The 24,195-nt window shown below is 35.7% G+C and overlaps 1 protein-coding gene across 4 annotated transcripts; it reads right to left on the bottom strand.

Moving 5' to 3' along the window:
• Nucleotides 1–3,524: 3,524 nt before the first annotated feature.
• On the bottom strand, nt 3,525–17,299 carry EIF5A2 (eukaryotic translation initiation factor 5A2). Of its 4 annotated transcripts, none has more exons than XM_082744315.1 (5): nt 17,129–17,299; nt 16,213–16,412; nt 15,572–15,676; nt 8,813–8,944; nt 3,525–8,249 (listed from the first exon to the last, which is right to left on the bottom strand). In XM_082744315.1, the coding sequence occupies exons 2-5, from the start codon at nt 16,375–16,377 to the stop codon at nt 8,190–8,192; spliced, it is 462 nt and encodes a 153-aa protein (XP_082600441.1). In that variant the 5' UTR covers nt 16,378–16,412; nt 17,129–17,299; the 3' UTR covers nt 3,525–8,189. The 4 variants fall into 4 exon arrangements, with proteins under 4 accessions (XP_082600441.1, XP_082600444.1, XP_082600443.1 ...); XM_082744318.1 differs by having other exon boundaries at nt 8,857–8,944; nt 16,213–16,588; nt 17,129–17,285; XM_082744317.1 differs by having other exon boundaries at nt 8,857–8,944; nt 17,129–17,270.
• Nucleotides 17,300–24,195: the final 6,896 nt, after the last annotated feature.

Genomic DNA, 24,195 nt, shown 5'->3' on the forward strand with positions numbered 1-24,195 from the left:
CTATACATAGCTGTCCAATTTTCCCAGCACCATTTATTGAAGAGACTGTCTTTTTTCCACTGTATATTTTTTCCTGCTTTGTTGAATATTATTTGACCATAGCGTTTGTGGGTTTGTTTATTTAAGATTGTATTTATTTGTTTATTTAACAGAGAGAGAGAGAGAGAGATCACATGTAGGCAGAGAGGCAGGTAGAGAGAGGGGGAAGCAGGCTCCTTGCTGAGCAGAGAGCCTGATGCGGGGCTCGATCCCAGGACCCTGAGATCATGACCTGAGCCAAAGGCAGAAGCTTAACACACTGAGCCACCCAGGTGCCCCTTCGATGGTTTCTTTATAATCTTTTCATTTTTTTATTAAAATGTTCTGTTTAGGCTATTTCTACTAAGGTTGACTCTTATAACCATATTTTCCTGAGAAATTATACCATATATCATTTAGTTTTTCAAATTTGAATAGAATTTGTTTTATTTTTATTTCCTCTGCATTATTAGTCATTCCTCCTATTATTTCTCATTTTTTATATGTGTTTTCTTCCTCCACTTTAAATAAATTGGCCCGGAGTTTGTTTTGTTAGTTTTTCAAAGGACCAGAATTTTATTTTTTAATGTGGTATCTTTCTATTCACCTCACTAATTTCTTATTTATTTTTATTAATATAATATATAATAATTTTATTATTAATTTATTATTTCTTCCCTTGTGCTCTCTTTTTGGTTTGTTTGCTGCTATTTTTCTAGTTGTTTGACTTAGGACTTTAATTTCACTTATGTTCATTCTTTCATTTTTATTGATACAGGTGTTAAGGCTACATTTTTTTTTTCCTACTGCTTTATATAGATTCTGATATACAGTGCTTTCACTATCATTGTATTCCAGGAATTGCTTCTATTTGTATTACCCTTTTCAGCATAGAATTATGTAACAGGTCTTTAAATTTCCAGGTAGAAGAGTTTTCTTATTTTTCAATTTTTTTTTTAATTTCACTTGGAATTGGTATCAGAATGCTATTTTAAATATTTCTACCTTATAGAAACTATTGCTTTTTGTGTCCTAAATATTCATTCTGAAATTTCCATTTGCCTTTGAAAAGGTATATTCTTTAATAACAGTGTTATTGATATGTATGTAAAATCTCCAAAAGATTTATCTCATTGATTGCACAGCAATTAAAATGAACTACAGAGACCACAATTTTAAGTGAAACTCATATGCATAACTGTGATCGAAGAATAACCTAACAAAGTGTTAGGTAGGTGAGTTTCCATTCTCCTAATTAAAATCTGTGCTAGGAATCTGACGGCAACTGAGGTTGCCAAGCTTTTTCCACCCTCCAAAACACTGGGAAACAAGTCGACATGCCCAGAGTGTGGCCCCAAAATTATTTTAACTGGATCCAGAAATAAATCTCAAATTGGACAATGAATTAATGCAATCTTGTAGGTGGGTCCCTTTTAGCCCAAACACACCCAGTGGTTGCAACTGATCCTGCTGAATATATCAGGGGAGTGTTAACATACCTCATCTTGTGCTTTGCTTGACTGCACTTCACAGATACTTGTTGCTTTGTTGTTGTTCTTGTTGTTTACAAATTTAAGGTTGTAGCAACTGAGTCTAGCAAACCCATCGTTTCATCCAACACCATTTGCTTACTTCGTATCTCTGTGTCACATTTTGGTAATTCTCACAATATTTCGCTTTTCATTATTACCATATTTGAATTGCTGAAATCACATTAAACTTTAATGGTTTGGGGATTGCTTTTTATGGATGAACAAGGAAAGCGGGTTTCTTGAGATGGAATTTACTCCTCGTGAAGATGCTGTAAAGATTACTAAAATGACGATAAAGGATTTAGAATATAAAAGTTGACACAGCAGCGGCAGTGTCTGAGGTTTGAGAGGATTGACTCCAATTTTGAAAGAAGTTCTACTATGGGTAAAATGCTATCAAACAGCATTGCAGGGACGCCTGGGTGGCTCAGTTGGTTAAACAGCTGCCTTCCGCTCAGGTCATGATCCCAGCGTCCTGGGATAGAGTTCCACATCGGGCTCCTTGCTCCGCAGGGAGCTTGCTTCTCCCTCTGACTCTGCCTTCCAATCTGTCTGCCTGTGCTCACTCTCTCTCTGACAAATAAATAAATAAAATCTTAAAAAAAAAAAAAAAAGCATTGCATGCCTCAGAGAAATGGTTTATGAAAGGAATAATTAATGCAGCAAATTCCATTGTTGCCTTATTTTAATAATTTGCCAAAGTCACTCAACCTGACTAGTCAGCAGCCATCAACACTGAGGTAAAACTCTCCACCAACAAAAAGATTATGACTTGCTGAAAGCTCAGATAATGGTTAGCACTTTTTAGCAATAAGGTCTTTTTAAATTCATGTATGTATCTTGCCTTTTTAGACATAATGGGATTGCACACTTAACAGACTATAGTATACTGTAAATGTAACTTTTACATGTACTGGTAAACCAAAAAATTCATTTGACTCTCTTTGTTTTGGTATTTGCTTTATTGCAGTGGTCTGTAACCCAGCCCACAATATCTCTGCAGTACACATGTAGATATTTTAAATTCCTAGTGGAACACATACTTTAGGTAGATAGTATGAGTTCTAAATGTGGCAATTCCACAGAACACCTATTTGGATAGAATTTAATTACAAGATTGGGGATGGAGGAGAGGAGATTAAGACAGGCTGACACATAATAAATAATTAGCTTTTTCACTCTTCTTTTTTTCCTCCTATGCTTCCCTCTGGGAGACCAGGCTACTGATATTTGCAAATGGTAAAAAGAATGGGACTAAGAGCTGGAAGACTCTAATCTGGTACTTCCTTTATTCCGCAATTATCTCACTGCATTTGGAAAGGTATGGATATCAATAATATTGGCCATGGATATGAGGTCACAACTGCCATGGTAGTCTTTTGGCATGATTCATATGCCGGAGTGGGAGATGTTCTAGAATGGTACAGTGTGTAAAAGGAAAAAACGGTTGGGCTATCTAGAGATAAAACTGTCCAAATGGTGTAGATTACACATAGGATTGGAAAAAGGATGAAGGGTTTGCTTCAGGGACTCATCACACCATTCATATCACTGTGGGAAGAGGAAAGCAATGTTGGTAGAGAACACCTGAGTCTGGGAGATCAGGGGTAAGGGAGGGACATTAATTGCTCTTGCATTAAATGTCTTTGGAAGAATGCAAGGAAAAGGATGAAGATGGGAATATGTTTTCACTCTTGTAACTACAGAATTTTGAACCATGGGACTATTTTACATATTTTAAAACTATTAAAAGCTTAAAAATAAAAACAAAATTGTACTCAAATATAGAACTAAATTTAAAAATTAATATTCTTAGCCATAAAGCTAGGGTGTTCTCTAATAAGGATTCAGACTATAAAAACATGGTGAAGACAAGTTAGATTTTCTTTTAATAGTGCTAAACACCTTAATCCACACTGTTTTCTAGTACGAAACGGTTTTAGGAATGCATATGTACAAGAATAGGGCAAGTTGTTAAGTTGACTTTATTTTTATTTAATATAACTGATGAAGTTATCAGACAAATATATCTAATGTAACAAAAAGTTACAATTGATGTTCATTATCTATAATGTAAAGGATTTCAATATTTTCGTATAGCCAAAGACAACATTTGAATTTTACCCATTTCTGAAATGTAAAATGCACAATTATAATATCCATACTACAGATGTTACGATTTTAAATTTTTAGCTAAAACATGAGTCTCTGTAGATAAAAGCAAGAATTCTCCTATACCTAAAACCAAGTGTGTTATTAATATCGTGCCACTGGATTGGACAATGCCATTTCAACTATTTCCCTTTTGGAGAGGAGAACACAAGTACATAATAGTATGGAACTAGTCATTTTCATTGTTCTAGCATAGAACTAGTATTTGCATTATATTTTATAACAAGCACAAGAGTGCTTATTTATAGTAGGTATTAACCATAATAAAGAATTCCTCTCAAGAAAGATCATAACTATGACTCACGACAAGCTGTACAGTCATCACTGAATATAGTTTAGCATCCAGAGTTTTTAAAAAATATAGTCTCAAACTAAGATTAAATCTAAATCTACCAATACCAAGAAATAGTGTTAGGGACTTCTTCATATAAATAAAAGAACCTCTCTCTCTCAATTGTAAAATGGGTTTTACCCAATTCTAAGGCGAGAGGAATAGTGGTGGTTGGTAAAGTTTGGCAACAAGTATATTTCTAGTAGGTGAAAGCCTCATATGCATTGCTATAAGATGCATCTTTGACATAAGGAAAACTAGCTAATTAGATGTAGCAGCACTTTTCAGGCACTTGACCTCACTTGGTAGTTAAGTTGATGTCTAGATGTATACTGAATGGGGAAACATTAAATTATACAGTGACTTCAAGTCATGTTCTCACAGAACATCTGTGTTCCATAAGCTAAATCCAAATGTTCCCTGCTAAAATCAAATAATGATGCCATATATCCAATTCAGGGAAAAAAAATTTAATAGAATAAAGTTAACAGATTGAATTTCCTCAATTTTAAGATTTTTTTCCACAATAAATTTTTCATAGCCTTTGTTGTCTATTACTTGTCTGAATGCTAGGAGGAAAAAAAGACTTAAAAACTATAAAATATTATGCCTAAGTTAGAAAATTTTAATCTGTTGATCAGTTCAATATAACACATGGTTTATGGAAATATGCTTATAGTTTGCTCTTATTTTGCCTAAGAGCCACATTTTCTCATAGTAAATTTGTTTCCAGTTCATACTATAGAATTCAGTATGTAAACATTTTCATGTACACAAAAGAGCATTATGAATTTTTGATCTGTTGTCCTTAAATATGTTTGAGAGCCACTACATCTTTCTCTGGCTCTAAAAACTATCTTTGGGGTCCATGCCAAAGGAATGCTTTCAGGTATATCATTAAGGTTTGGGTTCTAAGATAAGACTATCAAATTCTATTCCAAAATGAAAAAAATATGGCAAGATTCCAGTATAGATGTGACCAGTTCTCCCATTTTTTTTCTTTAATACTTAGCATATAGGTTAAGTATATTGATGTTAAGGATTTTTCTATTTGCATGTATCATTGTATTATAATTTGGGAAGTTTTTGCAATATATTTTCAGGCAGTTAGCTTTAAAATAATGCAACTTCAGCTCTTAGCACAAACAGCCCTGAGAACAATGCATTCAAATTACAGCTCAACTAGAAATAATCTAATTGAGAAACTTTAGTTACAAAACAAATTCTGGAAAAGTTGTAAATTAAAAAAAAAAGTTACCAACATTTGAGGCACTACCAGACTACAGTACTTTTAAGAGTTGGAAGGATTTTGTAAAAAGAACAAACATACAAAGCTATGTGTGCATATGCACACACTCATGTTGTGCTATAATGAAAAATTGTGTCCCCAAATTTTATAACCTAAACATTTTATGATAGCATCTCCTATTAAAGATATCATGCTCTGGCTGCAGGAGAGTTTTGGTAATCGTTATAAAGCATTGGTACAGTATTTTGTACCATAAATGGTAACGGATTCAAGAGCTTGGTTAGCAACGATTTCAAGTGACAGACAGCCCTTGGAGGGGAGAGTGAAAGAAACATCATATTATGTTGATGATGCAAATGCTATAAGTCAAAGTAGCAATGACTTGATCTATTTCAGAGGGTATACAACTTTGTAGTAGCAAATAAGATATAACAAAGTCTTCACAGTAGAAATAAAAGTTGCTCTAGAAAGAAACAAATATTTCACTTGTTAATATTGTATATAAATTGGTGAAATGCCTGCAGACAAAAATGATTTATCATTGTATAATCTAGTAACAGGACAGTCTACATTCTATACATGGTAACCTGTGATATTTAACATTTGCTACAAAAAAGTACAACAAATACTAAGAGTCAACTTTTAATATTTCTGATGTCAAAAAAGAATGAAGTCACTTCTGTTCTATGTTAAAAAATATGTTTACCTGCTTCCTTTTTAATATAATTTATAAAGCTTTACTAAATGAAATATTTTGTTCTAGAGAAACATATATTGACTTATGTGAAAATAAACAGTCCCGTATCTTTAAAATCTATACTTATAATTATATGTTAGAAGAGTATTTACACTTCATTATTGTACTTAAAATATTTATGCATAAATAGCTTTTGCCATTCAAGGTAGGAAGATAAGAGATGCATTATTATAATTTATATATGCTTACCTCACAACTGGAAATGTATTTATGTGAAGTTTGACAAGTTAGGAACAACAAGGGCATGCTAATCCAGAATTAATAGTAAACCAGAACACTAATATGGTTAACTGGGGTCATATGAGTGACCAGCAAGCAGCACAGATTGAGAACTTCCTGGGATTCCTGTGGGTAACAATACTAACCAGCAACAAGTAAAACACATGGTACAGAGTACTAAAAAACTAGAGCAGAATATAGTAGATACTTAAATGGAATACTGGAAAGAATTTAGCCTAGTTCCTAATTGTGCTTTAGATAGGAAAAAGCTAAAATGTTACACTAAAATGATTAAATACAACCTCAGTATTTCTTGTGCTTTAGAATTCTCCTTGCATTTCTCTTAAAGTATCTTATTTCCTATCCAAATGGGTTTGCTGAAGCCAATACAAGATTTAAAAATGTGCACAAATTAAGTAACTGAAACCTTTGGGATCTTCTATTCCTAATGCTATATTCAGTCACTGATTAGATGAGTTACAGCATCATGTATGTTTTCCTCTAGATGATAGAAACAAAGGCCTTCCAGAGGGCAAGGGATGATGGGAACGGTTTCATATTCAGTCTTAGAGAATGAAGGTATTAGTAAAGAAGTGATTTTGTTCTAAGTTTCATTTCAATATGATTGTTATTAAGTCAAAGGTCCTCACAAACCCATGTCTAGAATCCTGGAAATAAGATATACACAGTCCAAAAGACTAAAGAGAAATGTAGCTGACTCACCTAAAACAGTTTTTAAAATAATTTGGTTTGTAGAATTCTTTCCTAGTTATGTTTCATACCAGTAACTGAATTAAGTAAATAACAATCAGAAGAAAAAAATACATGTACTTCTTAAAATAAGTAAAATAATTATCGTATAAAATAACTCTTCTTCCATGATTTACTTTCATTTCACTTTAGAAAAAATGTACATAAATGTTCCAAACCAATTTAAAGTAAGAATTTCCAGTTTTTGTCTGACAATTAAATATTTTAATGTCAAAAAAAAAACTCCTTAAAAATGGTTGGAAAGGAGTGACTACTATAAATAACAACAATTTATTTAACATAATTGAAAAAAAGCACTGTATAATGTCCTATAAAGCAGGTCACTCCTTTAAATACAGAGAGAGAACAAAAGGAAAAAGCAAAAACATAACTAGAAAGAAACTTCCTATTTTTATGCTGATTACACAGGCCTCCAGTAAAGACCTGGAGCTCTAACCAACTCACTGTGCCACTGTTCCTTGCAGACTCCTTTATAATCTGACTGGTTAATAATAGTCACCAGACAGTTCAATGCCTCTTTGTCAACCACTAGCAGGTATCAAATCACTATATAGGTTATGTTTAGTCCTCCAACAATTTGGCAAAGAAAAGTATGACTGAGGTAATACAGGTGGCTGCACATGCCTACCAAGATAACCGACACTTTTCAATAACATGATTTCTGTTTAAGGATTTGTGCCTGCCAAACACGGGCTGAAGCTGTGACAATTCCAATACATAATCTACTTATTCTATAAGTCTGAAATTAATGCAGAACAATTCAACTTAAATGTGGTACTTCAATACCACTAGATGCTACATTGTCTGATTTAAAACCCTGGTTTATCAACTAAAATTCAGGAATGATTTGCTCAGACAAATCATATCTGCTGAAGCCATCTTATCTGTTTCTTGGACTCACTGAAAACCACAGGAAAGGTATAGGGGAGACACCTACAAAACTAAAAAAACCAGAATTTTACATCTTGATTCTTTTAAATTACCAAACACCTGTAAAACTAACTCAGTATAATTTCAAAACAATTAAAAAAGAAATGAGGTTGCTTATGAAGGCAATAGCTTTGGTGACAACTTAGAACCAAACTTTAGATCTGTGGTTGATCCAGACCTAAACATTTTGCTCATGCCTGATGGTCCCATTTATTTGCAGGGCTTTATGGCTACAGCATATTCTTCACTCATTGCACACATAACAGACACCTAGAATGGAAAAATGCAGGCAAAAAGTTATTCAGAAGGCAATACTCTATAAGATATATTTTACTTATTACATACAGGATATTTACAGATATTTTATACACACTGATTTTGGAAAGAAGCATCCCAAGACTAGATAATCAACTTCCTTCACAGATTTCCAAAGCAAAATTTCTCAAATTGTGGTTTTAAGATAAATTCCAGGGAATAGGGAGAAAAGAGCTGTAATTGCCTCAATATTCAGTAGATGTTATACTTCTGAGAGTTATAACAAAGATGGGGTAAATCATCTTCATGCTTTAGCATTCCCATAATACTTTTCTCATTCTTAATAGTGCCGATGCTGATCTTCAAAACAAATTTGGGGTTGGCAGTGTCTACCTAGCAAAAGGTGAACTTTAATACTTTCTTTGGTAATGGGTCTTTAAGGGTATCACAGGAAAACTCTTACAGAGATCATTTTCCATTTCGGCAGTATTTAAGAACTGTATTTCATAGTTGGCATATTTTGCTAACTAGATTAGGCCGAAGTCTTTATAAAAAGCAATCTCCCCATAGGTCTTTACCTGTACATCTTCACCTGCATTGTATTTTCCTTCTATTTCTTTACCTAGTTCACCTTCTGGCAGCTTAAGATCCTCACGAACTTCACCAGTTTCTGTCAGCAGGGAAAGGTAACCATCCTGAATGCATATTAGCTATTAAAATAAATTATACAATTTGCACTGATTAGATTATATTCACTCTTTGTAATATTTACATAGTTAAGTTGCAATCCACATTAATTTGTATAGGTACAGAGTAACACATTAATATACTCTTAGAGCTTAAAAATGCTGAACATACAAAAGTAGAAGAGCTGTAGAGACTAAAAATGCAAGTTCACTTCTTCCTGCATACCCCCAAATCTATATATAGTATGTCCTAAAGAATTCACATTTATGTACACAATACAAATATAGCTGCTTAAAAAAAAAAAAATAAAAGGGAATCTAAAGTGATTCCCTTTCCAAGGGGCCTGCTTGTGTCCCTCTCCAGGAACGTAGCAACTTGGAATAAAATCTGGCATGCCTTAGGTTGTTGGGGGAGAAGGGATGTTTGTTTCCTTTGCTTTCCTTTGGCTGCCTACACATATACTTCAATCCCTTCTGGATAGATTGTGCTCTCTTCTCATTCACATGCTGAAGCTATCCTCTTCCTTCATACTAGACCAGAGGCATCAATGGATAGCAGGTTTCTTTAGTCACAACTATGACTTTCCCCCCAAAGGGGAAAACTATAGAATTGGTTGTGGTGGATGATTTGGCTCTTGGCTTATGGCCATCAACATGGTGACAGAAGATGACAAGAGGACTCTTCAAGACGTTGACACCTTCTACAACAGCTCCATTGAGAAGATGCACCTAATGTTGCTACATTATCCAAGGGGCTGCCCTGCTCTCTAGCCCTACCTAGGGTTCAGACATGGGGAGGGAAGGGAGGAAATCTTTCCAAATTGGAAACTAAGAAACTACCTTAGTCTCTTTAATCACTTCACAACTGTATAGATAGATTGTAACTGATTTAACTGTTTTCCCATTCATGCAGATAAAGTTAATTTTTGTTTTCTATGATTACAATGTGTTTTATAACTTGATTATGACAAACTTTGGTGGAAAACTTTTGGGTGTTTAGTTTACTATTAAAAACATCAGATTTTTTTAAAGACAAACACGAATGTTGATGACATTAATGAGACAAACCCAGTCTAACCTTCGAAAGGGCAATTCTGATATCACTCAATTTTTTTTTAATTCTAGGAATGAGGAAATAGGCTGTACTCATTTATTCTCAAAGCATATACACCATCAGTATTCCTGTATTTTTAACAGATTTTATAAAAGGCAGTTGTTTAGAATTCAAGATGCTATCATTGACAAACACAAAAGGGGTCAAAGATATGACACTTACCTTCCTGTAACTACTATGATATAACACAAGCATACCACAGAGATAGATTTCAAAGCTCTCTTCAATGGCACTACCAAATCTGGCTATGACTCTCAACAAGAGATTTCAGCTTTTGTGCATGTCTAAAATCTCAAAAACATAAAAACCATCCTACAAGCAACCACAAATACTTTTAACTCATCTTTATGTCACTCAAACATATGTAAGGTGGTTGGTAAAGGAATGGGACACGAGGTTGAAGCAGAAGTGTGGTTTTTCTTGATCATACCAATCTTTGTATATACTACAAAGTGATCACTACAATAAGTCTAGTTACCATCTGTCACCGTACAATTGACCCACTTTACCCATTTTGCTCATCTCCCACCCCTTCCTTTTTAATAACCAACTACTAATCTTCTCTGTAGTTTTGTTTTGTTCTTGTTCATTTGTTTTTTAATTTCACATGTAAGTGAAATCATATACTACTTTTCTCTCTCTTATTTCAGTTTGCATAATATATTCAAGATCCATCCAGGCTGTTGCAAATGTCAACATTTCCCAACATTTTTATGGCTGAGTAGTAGTCCCTTGTGTATATATATATGACATCTTCTTTATCCATTTGTCCATTAATGGACATTTAGATTGTTTCCATACCTTGACTTGTAAATATTGCTGCAATGATCATCTGGTTGCATCTATCTTTTGAAATTAGTGTTTACATTTTCCTTCTTTTTTTAAAAAAATATTTTATTTATTCATTTGACAGACTGAGATCACAAGTAGGCAGAGAGGCAGGCAGAGAGAGAGAGAGAGGAGGAAGCAAGCTCCCCGCGGAGCAGAGAGCCTGATGCGGGGCTGGATCCCAGGACCCTGGGACCATGACCTGAGCCGAAGGCAGAGGCTTTAACCCACTGAGCCACCCAGGCACCCCTACATTTTCTTTATATAAATACCCAGAAGTGGTATACGAGGTTCATATGGTAGTTCTACTTTTATTTTTTGAAGAACCTCCATATTGTTTTCAATAGTGGATGTACCAATTTATATTTCCAGAAACAGTGCATGAAGGTTCCTTTTCTCCAAATCTTCTCCAACACTTGTTACTTTTTGTCTTTTTGATAATGGCCATTCTAACAGGTAGAGGTAATATCTCATTGTGATTTTAATTTGAATTTCCCTGGCAATTAGTGATTTTGAACTTCTTCTCCTATACCTGTTGGCCATTTGTATCTCTTCTTCAGAAAAATGTCTATTTAAATCCTCTGCCCATTTTTAAATCAAATTGCTTGGGTTTTTTGTTTTTTGGGTTTTTTTCCTCCCACTGAGTTGAATTCTTTATGTATTTTGGATATTATTGGATATGCGCTTTGCAAATATTTTCTCCCATTCAGTAGATTGCCCTTTCATCTTGATGGTTTCCTTTGCAGAAAGTTTCTTACAGAAGTTTCTTAGTTTGAGGTAGTCCCACTTGTTTATTTTTGCTTTTGCTGCCTTGCTTTTGGTGTCAGATCCAAAAACTTAATGCCAGGGCCAATGTCAGGAAGCTTGCCACCAACATTTTCTTCTAGTTTTGTGGTTTCAGGTCTTATATTCAAGTCTTTAACCCATTTTGAGTTAATTTTTGTGTATGATGTATGATAGTCTAATTTCATTCTTTTGCATGTGGTTGTCCAGTTTTCCCAGATCATTTACTATATAATTTTAAACAATTAGCCACAGGCTTACAAGGTAGATTTTTGATTTAGGCCCTTTTAGCAATTCCCTGAAGTAGAATTTGTCTATTTTAAGAATTAAAGTTTCCACTGTCATTAGTGACTAAAACATAAAAGCCAAATAATAATACTGATACTCAGTATTTATTTATATAATGGTGGTTTTTATTTCTAAAGAGTTAAGAATTCAGAAGTTAAAATGTGTGATGAAATAAAAAGCATTTCAAATAAAAAATGTATAGACATTATAAAACATCTAGTAAAACATTTTAAAAATTAAACATCTTATTAAAATAAATTATGTGAAATAAAATTAAAGTTTTCAAAAATAAAACGAAACTATAGAAAAATAGAATTAATTAATGAAAATTATTTTATCTTTCTATATAAATTATAAATTTTCAGATATACCAAAAAGTTACAAAATCAAATTCCCATATTTTTCCCTCAGACTTGTCCACTATTAACATTTAACTACATGTGCATTTTTTCTCTTTCTGGGTATAGGAATACATAAAATACATACAGTATACATTCTTATTCTTTTCTTCTTTTTACCGAACCATTTGAGAGTATGTTCAAACATCACAACTCTTTAGCGATTAATACTTCCGTGTGTTTTCCTAAGAAAGCAAACTCTTATTTAATCAGCTTATTTTGCAAAATTAAAAAATGTAGTATTGCTAAAATATTATTTAATATATAGTCCACTCAAACTTGCCAATTGTTCCAATATTGTCTTCGATAGAAGCTTTTTCCTCCCAAGTTCAGGTTTATACCTTATATTTATTCAGTGTGGATAGGTTCATGAAGACCACCACAGCACAATAAATATAACTGAAAAGACTCACAGAGCTCAATTTTTTAAATGAACAGAAATAAGTATTATATGTTGACTTGATAACAAAGGGATGTGCTTACTGAGTACTTACTGTACAAGGCACTGCTCTAAGTGTTAACTAACTAAACCTCACAATGATCCCTTGAGGAGCTTATTATTTTTTTTTTATTTTTATTTTTAAAGATTTTATTTATTTATTTGTCAGAGAGAGAGCGAGCGAGAGCGAGCATAGGCAGACAGAGTGGCAGGCAGAGTCAGAGGGAGAAGCAGGCTCCCCGCAGAGCAAGGAGCCCGATGTGGGACTCGATCCCAGGACGCTGGGATCATGACCTGAGCCGAAGGCAGCTGCTTAACCAACTGAGCCACCCAGGTGTCCCGAGGAGTTTATTATTCTTATCCTCATTTTATAAATAGAGAAAAACAGGCAAGAGGTTAAGTAACTTGCCACGTAAGTTCATATAATTCTTAAGTGTTAAAGTAAGGATTTGGACCCAGCCTGTCTGGCTTGAGTCATTCTTTTATCCATGATACAGTGTAGATTACATACCAAAGGTTGAGACAGGATAAGGCAAGTGAGGCACTAATTTTGTGTACAAAATTTAAGGTGGCAACAGAAAAACTTTTCAGTGATCAAACATTTTAAAATTAGAATTAATGCAAAAATTCCATGATGAACACAATTTCAAAATTTAAATAAGACAGAATTTGAATTACTGATTTTTCCTTTTTGCCTAAGGTTCCTATGTGGCTTGACATTGTCAGTAGTCCTGTTTTTATTTAAAATCTTGTGCTCACTTACCTCATTCCCCTAGAGCCTACTATATTCCCAAATAAAACCCAAACCAAATTTTTCCTTTATGTTAAATCTTGAGGTCCAATCAATGACTGATTAATTTGATCATAGTAGTAATTAGTGATAAATTACTGATACTATCTTTCTGAAACACTCAAAGGCAAAAGCATTCTATAGTGAATGCATATTAATGTATACAATGAATATTGAATATTCAAAGCATTCACATGTTAGGGATGAAAAGAGAAATCCATTTTTGGCAAAAGAAAACTCTATGCTTAGCCTTAGCTGCATTATACTTACTTTAATGAATACTCCCATATGCATTTAACAAAAGTTTATTGAACACCCACTATAAGCCATGTCTAAATAAGGTGCTCCAAGTATAATAAAATGATTAGATGGAATATTTATACAAGGAAAGGGGGAGCAGAATAGAACTACTTTTTGGTACATATCTACTGATGAGGTAATTATGGGATACATTTTCTCATTTAATCCTTACATTATCCTTACTTTGTAGAAAAGAAAACTGAGGCTCAGAGAGATTGTGTAATTTTTCCAAGGTCATTCAGCTAGAAAGTGACAGAACTAGATCCAAACCCATATTACCTGATGAAAAAAAACCCCATATGCTATTATTGTAATAAGACAATTCAAATTTCTACAAAGACTCCAAACAACCTTGAAAACATTTATAAGAGGGAAAGTAAAAATATAAAACTGCTTACTAGACTAAAACTATGTAAAAATATTTTTACATGTGGACAAAGAGTAAAAGGAAATCATATGTTAATTGTAGTTGATGGTAGCATGCTCTAAAGATTATGCAACACAATAAAAGGTGTAGTAAGAAATCAGTTTAAAATGAACAAAAAACTCTAAGTGTCACACTTGTATTTTTCACTGTGTAAAATGAACAGAAAAGAGTTCTATAAATGTATCCTTGACAGTGAGATTGAAGACTTACAAGACAGACTTTAGTTATGATTAATCTGAGCTCCCACATCCTATGAGGTCAATGGTTGGTTACCACCAATATTCCAAAACAACAAAATGCTATCATTAAACATGACCTATCCAAATGCATAACTGGAGCTAAAAGTTGGAAGTATATACCTATAATTTAACCAAAGGTCACAGCATGGTCACTAAATGTAAATAAAACAATTACATAGTTTTGCATGTTCTTTACCATATGCAGCGGCCATGTACTTTCTTTATATTAATGGCTTTCAACTTACTTCCTATTTAAGAAGAAGTGGCGGTGGGGTGGGAGGTTGGGGGAACCGTTGGGGCACGGATTGCATGGAGCACTGGGGGTGGTGCAAAAATAATGAATACTGTTATGCTGAAAATAAATTAAAAATAAATTTTAAAAAATTATTTTTATTCCAAAAAAAAAAAAAGAATACCAAATTCTGACTTATATTGATTAATACACAAACTTGGGTGGTGGAACATGAATTCCAATGATTTCTTAAAAATCTTAGGTTTGAGGGGTGCCTGGGTGGCTCAGTGGGTTAAGCCTCTGCCTTCAGCTCAGGTCATGATCCTAGGGTCCTGGGATCGAGTTCTGCATTGGGCTCTCTGCTCAGCAGGGAGCCTGTTTCCCCCTCCCACCCCCCTACTTACTTGTGATCTCTGTCAAATAAATAAATCTTAAAAAAAAAATCTTAGGTTTGAGAAGTGAAAAGAAATAAAACATTGGGGAGGGAGTTATCTAAATTGGCAGTATTTTACAACAAAAACAATAGTAGCTAAACATTGACCTTATTCAGTCACAATATGCAGTCATGTGGTCTGAGACATGTTCAACTAAAAATGCAAAAATATTTTTTAAAAAATAGCAAATTAACCACAATTCTAGATAAGGTACAAGTGATAACTATCACTATCTTTCCAATTTCTAAGATAGGTAGTGCCTAATATTTGGTTAGAAAAATCTACAAAACTACTACCAGCTTTTGTTAAATTACAGTTGATAGAATGTATTTGCAACTTTAAGAAACAAAGCATCATTTTAAAGAAAGTTAGTACTCACTTGATAATCATTTCTCTTAATATTTGGAACATCCATGTTGTGAGTAGAAGGGCAAATATCTTCATATTTTTTGCCGGTAAAAATATCAATTCCAACAAGGTGAACCTAACAAAGAAGGGAGAACAGGAAACCTGTAATCTTTGCCAAGTATATCACTCATTACATACACACAGCACAATACCAAAGCTGATTATGACAGATTCTTTCTCCTTCCAAGGTCATCTAATTTTATTTTCTTAAAAGTAAAATGCAGTGGTCATAGAATTGAGAAGCAGTGAACAACTAAACACTTTCGTGACATATGGAAACCCAGGATCATATACAGACCAGTAATTCAATTATAAGAGTGCATAAGAGAAATGAAGTTAATGTTAGAACAGGATTTCTCATCTATAAACTGAACAGATATTCTAAGTCACTAGGATTCAGGAAAGTTTCAGTTATCAGCTAATGAAACATTGTAAAGGCCCAAAAAGGAAATGCTACCTTTCAGTGTTCAAAGCAATAGCTGGTCACCCCCAAATTGTGGTAGGAAGAAAATGTAATTATTGCAAAGTTATAAATATGGAACTCTCGTGTTCCGTACTGGAACACAAATGATCAAAATCCCAACGCAAAGAGAGATCTGGAAGGGCACTTACCTTGGCATGACCGTGCTTTCCAGTTTTGGAAGTTGACATCTCCACTATTTTGCATGGTCGTCCTTTGAGAACCACGAAGCCGTTTTTGCGCAGGGCCGAGCACTGCATAGGGTAAGTGCTGGAAGCTCCAGCATCTCCAGTAGTGAAATCAATTTCATCCGCCATGGTGGGTTGGGGAGATGGTAGCTTTTCCGAGGGAACTACGCAAAAAGTTTGTTTGCTTTTGAACAACGGGAACGCAGGCAGAGAAACATCGCATCTCGGACAGGTTACGTTCCAAGCATCATGGATCAAGATTTTTTTCATTTATAGAACACCCACCCAAGAAGAGTGGGCACGTTCTAACTCCGGCCTCTATAAACTTTTCCAACCATTGCTGGAGAAGTGGGGAGATGGGGAAGGAAGTCGCAGATGAGCTCGCTGGGGGTGGGGGGATACCCGCCCTGGGCACTCACCCGCGCTGGGGGCAGCAAATCCCGGCCCCCATTGTCCCACCGCAAGAGAAGCCGGCGACCTTCCCGCATCGCGCCGCGCCACCCGGCCCTCCGCCGCCGCCCTGATCCCACTGCGGGGGACCCAGCCCAGGCCGCACGTCCCCGCGAAGGATGGGGATAACGGGACCTAGCCAAAAGCACCTGGCCCTCTGGCAGCGGGCTTGCATTCCGCCCTCCAGCCTGCCGTGCCGTCGCCCCGGCCTCTCAGGAGCCCCCTTGTCCTGCCGGCATCCCCGGGCCGGCGGGGCCGGGCCCCGCATGGGCCTGAGCCCTAGCAGGTCCCGCGCTCGCCTCCGTTCCCCCAGCCATCCTTCCTTCCTCCTTCCCTAGTTCAGGACTCGGTGCCCGCCGCCTTCTCCGGCCGCCTTCTCCGACTCTGCCTAGCGCTGGTCCCGGCCCCCCAGCTTTCCCCCTGTCTTCACCTTTCAGCAGGGAAAGAGATCCTTTCGCCTGCGCACTGGCGCCGGTCCCCTACAGCTGCAGCGGCAGCAGCGGTGGCGGCCCCCGCAGTTCCAAGAGACGGGGCGGGGCCGCCACACTTTCCACACCCCGGCCTCCCCGCCCTTTCCCGCCCCCACCTCAGCCCCACTTCCGGGATAGGTCCGGGCGCGTCACAGGCACCGCCTCCTCGGGCTACCATTGGTTACAACGTTCCCGAGGCCCCGCCCAGTCACGTGAAGCGCGCCCTGGCAACCCCACGTGCTGCGGATTAATGCACTTCCGGCGTGAAGAACGCTTTCTGGAGTGCGGTTGCGGAGGGTGAACTCAAAGGTAAGTAAGCTTGTACCTCAAACTTTTGGGTTCGTTGCGCCAGGGTCCCAGTCGAAGTTAGCTAGAAGCAAACCGCGCTCTTGGTGGCCCTTGCCTTCAGGTGCGTGGTGGTTGTCGCGTGACTGTTGTCAGGACGTGCGAGGCACGCGAATTCAGTGGGTGTCCCGCGGGGTTTATGGAGGGAACTTTGGGGTCGAACTTCTGGCCCAGGTTGGTGTTTGAAACTACACTTGCTCCTGGAGGAAGAGACCAAGTGCAGTATTTTATTACCGGCTCAGCCCCAGCCATCCATGAAATTCTGGCAGTAACTGCCGGTGGGTGCCTGGGCGGGGTCAGCAGGGCCCTGGGGGGTGGGAACTGCTGAGACATCCCCGAACCAAACAGCAGCGTGAAATGACCCAGCCCATTCCTCACACGAGTCTGTTGTGGAACTGTGGACGTGAATGGGTGTCCGACTCCTACCCTGTAGTCGCGTCCAGAAACTCAGACCAGTTCAGTTCCGATAAATTTGGCTCTTCTTTCCTCTCGGCAATGGCATTTCTGTGAGTTTTAGGTATGTTCATACTCCATTAGAGCAGTTGGGTTGTCTTCATAGTCGACCAGGAACCGATAGAGACTTGACTAGGATTAAGGACCAAGGTTCTTAAAAGAAATGTGCTCCTTTATGTTCCATTTCACAATGCACTGCATTCTTCTTTGGAGAGGTGACCTACACTCCCCGGCGTATGGGGTCCTGTAATTCTGAATTGCTGTCTCATGAAGAGTCAGTCCCCTTTCTCACATTACTGTGTGGCTCTCCGGTTTGGGCAGATATTTCACACATACGGAGTTTAACCTCTGTAAGAAGCAAAGGAACTCTCATAAACCGAATTCAGCCTGTAGCTAATATTTGAAAGAGTTAAATTAGAACCCTGGTTCATAAGTCCATTCAGCTTTTCCTTAGACCTCCTAACTTTTCCCTGTCTAGTGTTACCAGAATGATGGCTAGCATTTATGTGAGTGGGTAGGGCATTAAATGTTTCATATGCTTTATTCTTTTAATCTTAACTCTTGCTCTTTTTTTAACCTCGGGTTTAGTAAGTTATAATTCATACAAAGTAGAATTTACCCTTCTTAGCTCTGTGAGTTTTGAAAAACATAGACAGTTATGTAACTATCACTATAATCAAGATAAACAGTATTTGCCCCATTCCAAAAGTTTCCTCCTGCCTCCTTGTGGTCAGTCCCCTCTGCCCACACCCAGCCTCTGACAACCATTAACAACTACTGTTTTATGTACATTTTTAAGTGTGAGAAAAAAGCAGAGAAAAGTAATTTGCCTACAATCACACAGTTAGCAAATCAGAGAGCCAGGATTGAACTCTAGGCAGTTTCGTTCCACAGTCACTGCTTTAACTAATACCATTACTGCATCTGCATAAGATTTGGATTTGGAATCAAATGATCTGGCTTCATTCATTCAGCAAATGCAGTAAATTCTAGTGAAGTTACTGGAACACTGAATCAGCAAATACTGAACCATTGCTCCTAGGGGAAATGCAGAGTTAGGTTCCTGTGAGCCTCTGGTCATAACATTTTCAACTGACCAATACATAATCTTGTTTTATGTGTATTTTAGTTTAAGAACACACAGCCAACAGCACTATAATTACGCCCACGGGAGCCTATCCAACACATGTATTTTCTCTATAAGACACATCACAGTCTCTTGTGCTACAAAATACTACACAGCATTTTAGCACTATGCTCCAAGGCCATTTTAAATAGCCATGTCACCAAACGAAGTTACAAAAATGTGAGAAGTGGCACTAATAGACTGAAAAGAAACACTTGTTTAATTTGACAGCTGTAATAAGAAGGCAGTACATCACCTCATTTGGCCCCAGCTAGGAAAATATGCATTGAATGGCTTCTATCTTTTGCTGTTCTCTACTTGTCCATAAATGACTGTGAAAGCAGTGCTAGTACTGATTACAAGTAAATTGGATGCACAGGAAAATTTACAAATATGAGGTCTATGAATAATGGGGATTCACTTTTTTATTTTAGTACCCTTAGCACTGAAATCACCATGTTAACAAGACAGCCCCTTGTTCATTAGGTGTTTGTAGTCTACTACAGGATAAAATTTACCGTAACACATAAAATAAATACATCTAAAGCAAAAAACTACAGGGTATTGAAAAAAGGGTCTCCTCCTCATCTAGTCTAGGTGTGTCCAATTGAAATATAATGTAAGCCACATGTAATTTTGAGTTTTGTTGTAGCTACATTAAAAAAGATAAAAATAAATTTCAATAATATATTTTAATTAACCCAGTACATCCAAAATATCTCATATGTAATCAATATAAAATTATAAATAACATAATTTTATAATTTTGTAAACTGAGCCTTCAATATCCTATGTAGAGCACAACTCAATTCAGGCTATCTGTATTTTAAGAACTTGGTAGGTATTTATGACTGGTGGTTATCTCATTGGACATCACAGGTCTAAAATATTTCAAGACTGCTTCTCTAGGACTGACTATATTAATCTGACATGAGAAAAATGAGTAGAAAGTTGGCAGTGAGGAGGGCTTTGGAAAGGGCATTTTAGCCAAAGGGTTTAGGAGTACAAAGACTTACAGATGAGAAAATTGTGACATCATAGTTAATATCTTAATGGTAAAAAGCTGTAGGCTATGACTCTAAAATCAGGACCAAGACAAAGATACCCACTCTCACCACCCTTATTCACATAGTATTGGAAGTCCTAACCAGAGAGATTAGGTAAGAAAAGTAATAAATGGCATTCATATTGGAAAAGAAGTAAAATCATCTCTATCTGCAGGTGACATTATACTGTGTATAGGAAACCCCAAGGTCTCTACCAAAAAGCTATTAGAATAAATTAATTCAGTAAAGGTACAGGACAAAAAATTAATGTAGAAGAACCGATGTGTTTCTTTAACTAGCAATGAACTATCAGAAGTTAAAAAAATGATCCATTTATAATTGTGTAAAAAAGAATGAAATATTTAACAATAAATTTAACCAAAGTGGTGAAAGATCTATACACTGATAACTATAAGATGTTGTTTAAAGAAATTGAGGAAGATACCAATAAATGGAAATATTTTCTGTGTTCATGGTTTGGAAGGTTAATATTTTTAAAATGCCATACTACCCAAAGCAATCTACAGATTCAGAGCAAATCCTATCAAAATTCCAATGGCATTTTTCATATAAAGAGAAACTCCTTAAATTTGCAGGTAACCATAAAATATCCCAAGTAACCAAAATACTCTTGACAAGAACAAAGCTGGAGGCACCAGCTTTGTGATTTCAAACTATATTACAATGCTTTAGTGATCAAAACTGTATAGTATTGGCATAAAATCAATGGACTAGAGAAGGAGCCAGAAATAAACCCAATTAATTTAGAACAAAGGAGGCATGAATATACAATGGGTAAAAGATAATCTTTTCAACAAGTGGTATTGGAAAAACTGGGTAGCCACATGGAAAAAATGAAATTGAGCCCTTATCTTACACCACACAGAAAATTAACTCAAAATGGATTAAAGATTTGAACAGAAGACCCCAAACAATTTCCATTTGCAACACACAGATGGACCTTGAGGACAGTATTCTAAGTGACATAAGCCAAATGGAAAAAGACAAATGCTGCATTTAGATTTTATTATGTGTGGAATCAAAAAAAGTCAAACTCATAGAAACAGAGTAGAATATTATTGCCAGGGAATGGGGAGGTGGGGAAATGGGGAGAAGTTAGTAAAAGGGTATAAACTTTCATCTATACAATAAAAAAGGTCTAAGGATCTAATGTGTAACATGGTGATTATAGTTTATAAAACTATACTGTATGAGAGTAGAACTTAAATGCTCTCACCAAAAGAAAAACCCCGAAAAACCTAAGCTTGCAAAATGATGGATATGTTAATTAATTAGATGGGAGGAATCATTTCAGAATGGTGTGTATGTATATCATATCATCATGATGTTGCCTTTAATTTTTTTTATAATTTGTCAATTATACCTCAATAAAGTTAAAAAAAAAAAGAAGGTAAAACATCTAATAATGTCTTATATTGGTTACATGTTGAAATGGTAATTTGAATATATTAGAGTAAACATATGTCATCAATTTTAAAAGAATTAGATGGGGGCAAATAGGAACAAATAAAGAGATTTATTTTAACATACCAAAAATTACATTAAATATAAGTGGATTAAACATTCCAATTAAAAAATGGATTAAACATTCCAATTAAAAGGCAGAGATTATCAGACTGGAGAATCTCATACCCAACTATATGCCCTCTAGCAGATGCATTTTAAAAATAAATATACATATAGGTTGAAAATAAAGGGATTTTTTAAAAGATGTCAATCAAACAGTAAGCATTAAAATGCTAGAGTGGCTTTACCAATAACAGATAATGTAGACCTCAAGACAAGAGTATTACCAAAGGAAAAGAGATATTGCATAATAATAAAATGATCAAATCACTAGGAAAATCTAATTTAAGTGTATATTTATATATTATATATATATATATATATATAAGTGTGTATATTCATATACATGAAGCAATAATTGACAGAACTAAATACATAGCCTAATCTACTGTCATAGTTGGGTATTTTAAAATACTTCTCTCAACAGACACAGCATCATTAAGAATGTGGTATAACTTGGAGTGCCTGGGTATCTCAGTTGGTAAAGTGGCTGCCTTCAGCTCAGGTCATGTTCCTAAGGTCCTGGGATTGAGCCCCGTGTCAGGCTCCCTGATCACTGGGGAGACTCCTTCTACCTTTTCCTCTGCCTGCCACTCGGTTTACTTGTGCACGCTCTCATTCTTTCTCTCTGTGTGTCAAATAAATAAAATCTTAAAAAAAAGAGAAAGTGGTGTAACTTAAGATCATAATCCATCTTTAATGGACGTTTTCAGAGTGCTAAACTTAAAACTGCTAGAATACCTTAAATTCAAGTGCATGTTGATCAGCATCCAAAATATGTTTGATGAATTATCAGAAACCATTGGCTCACCTCAGTGGAATTAAATTGGAAATCAGTTTTCATTAAAAACTGAAAACATTTAGAAATTAAGACATTTGCATGTAACCTGTAGATTAAAGTAGCAAAAACAAAGAAGATGAGAAAAATATTTTAAATTGAATAACAAAAATATGATAGATTAAAATTTACAGGCTATAGTTAAAAACACCTTTAGAGAAAAAAGTGATAGCTTTAAGTGTTTATTTTAGAAAAGGAGAAAAAATTTAAATCAATGGCCTAGATTTCTACCTTATGCTAGTGGAAGAATGTCAAAGTAAATCTATAGCAGAGGTCTGTAAACTTTTCCAGTTAAAGGCCAGGTAATAAATAGTTTGGATTGTACAGGTCATACATGGTCTATTGTAGCTACTCACAAGTATGACTTTATTTCAATAAAATTTTACTTACAAAACCGAGAATTGGGCTAGATTTGTCCTATGGGATGTAGTTTGCAAACCCATGATCTAGAGTAAGTAGAATGAAGGAAAATAAAAATATAAGCTTGCTATCAATGAGGTATTTAAAAAACAGAGGAAATAGCCAATGCTGAATGTTTGTTATTGAAAACATTAGTTAAATTGATAAAAACCTTGCTAGACTGGTAAATTAAAAAAAAAAAAATGGATATGCAAATGACCAGTGTCAGGAATGAAAGAAAGGATACCATCATAGATCGTATACATAATAAAAAAAGATAGTGGTATTATAACCAATTATGACCATATATATATTTACATTTTACATAGTTATTTTAAAAATATTTTATTAACATAAATATATATGTTACATATTTACATTTTATACAGTACATTTTATATATTTATATTTTATTTATGTAAAATACATTTTATATATATTTACATTTTATATAGTTTACATTTTACATTTACATTTTATATAGTTTACATTTATATAAAATTTAAGTTTTATATGGTTATTTTTTCTTACATTTTTAAAATTAACATATAACATATTATTTGCCCCAGGAGTACAGGTTTCATCAGGCTTACACATTTCACAGCATTCACCATGGCACATACCTTCCCCAATGTCCATAACCTAGCCACCCTACTCCTAACCCCCCTGCCCCCCAGCAACCCTCAGTTTGTTTCATGAGACTACGAGTCTCTTGTGGTTTGTCTCCCTCCTGATCCCATCTTGTTTCATTCCCCTCCCCACCCCCCCATGACCCCCTACCTCTCAAATTCCTCATATCAGAGAGATCGTACAATAATTGTCTCTCTCTGATTGACTTATTTTGCTTAGTGTAATACCCTCTAGTTCTGTCCATGTTGTTTAAGTGGCAATATTTCATTTCTCTTGATGGCTGCACAGTATTTCATTGTATATACATACACCACATCTTTTTTATCCATTCATCTTTTGATGGACATCTAGGTTCTTTCCATAATTTTGCTATTATGGACATTGCTGCTATAAACATTGGGGTGCACATACCCCTTCGGATCACTACATTTGTATCTTTAGGGTAAATACTTAGTAGTGTAATTGCTGGGTCATAGGGTAGCTCAATTTTCAACTTTTTGAGGAACCTCCATACTGTTATCCAGAGTGGCTGCACCAGCTTCCATTCCCACTGACAACATAGGAGGGTTCCCCTTTCTCCAAATCCTCGCCAACATCTGTCAT

Source organism: Mustela nivalis (assembly GCF_964662115.1).
Source record: "Mustela nivalis genome assembly, chromosome: 1".
In the NCBI taxonomy this organism is placed as follows: Eukaryota; Metazoa; Chordata; class Mammalia; order Carnivora; family Mustelidae; genus Mustela; species Mustela nivalis.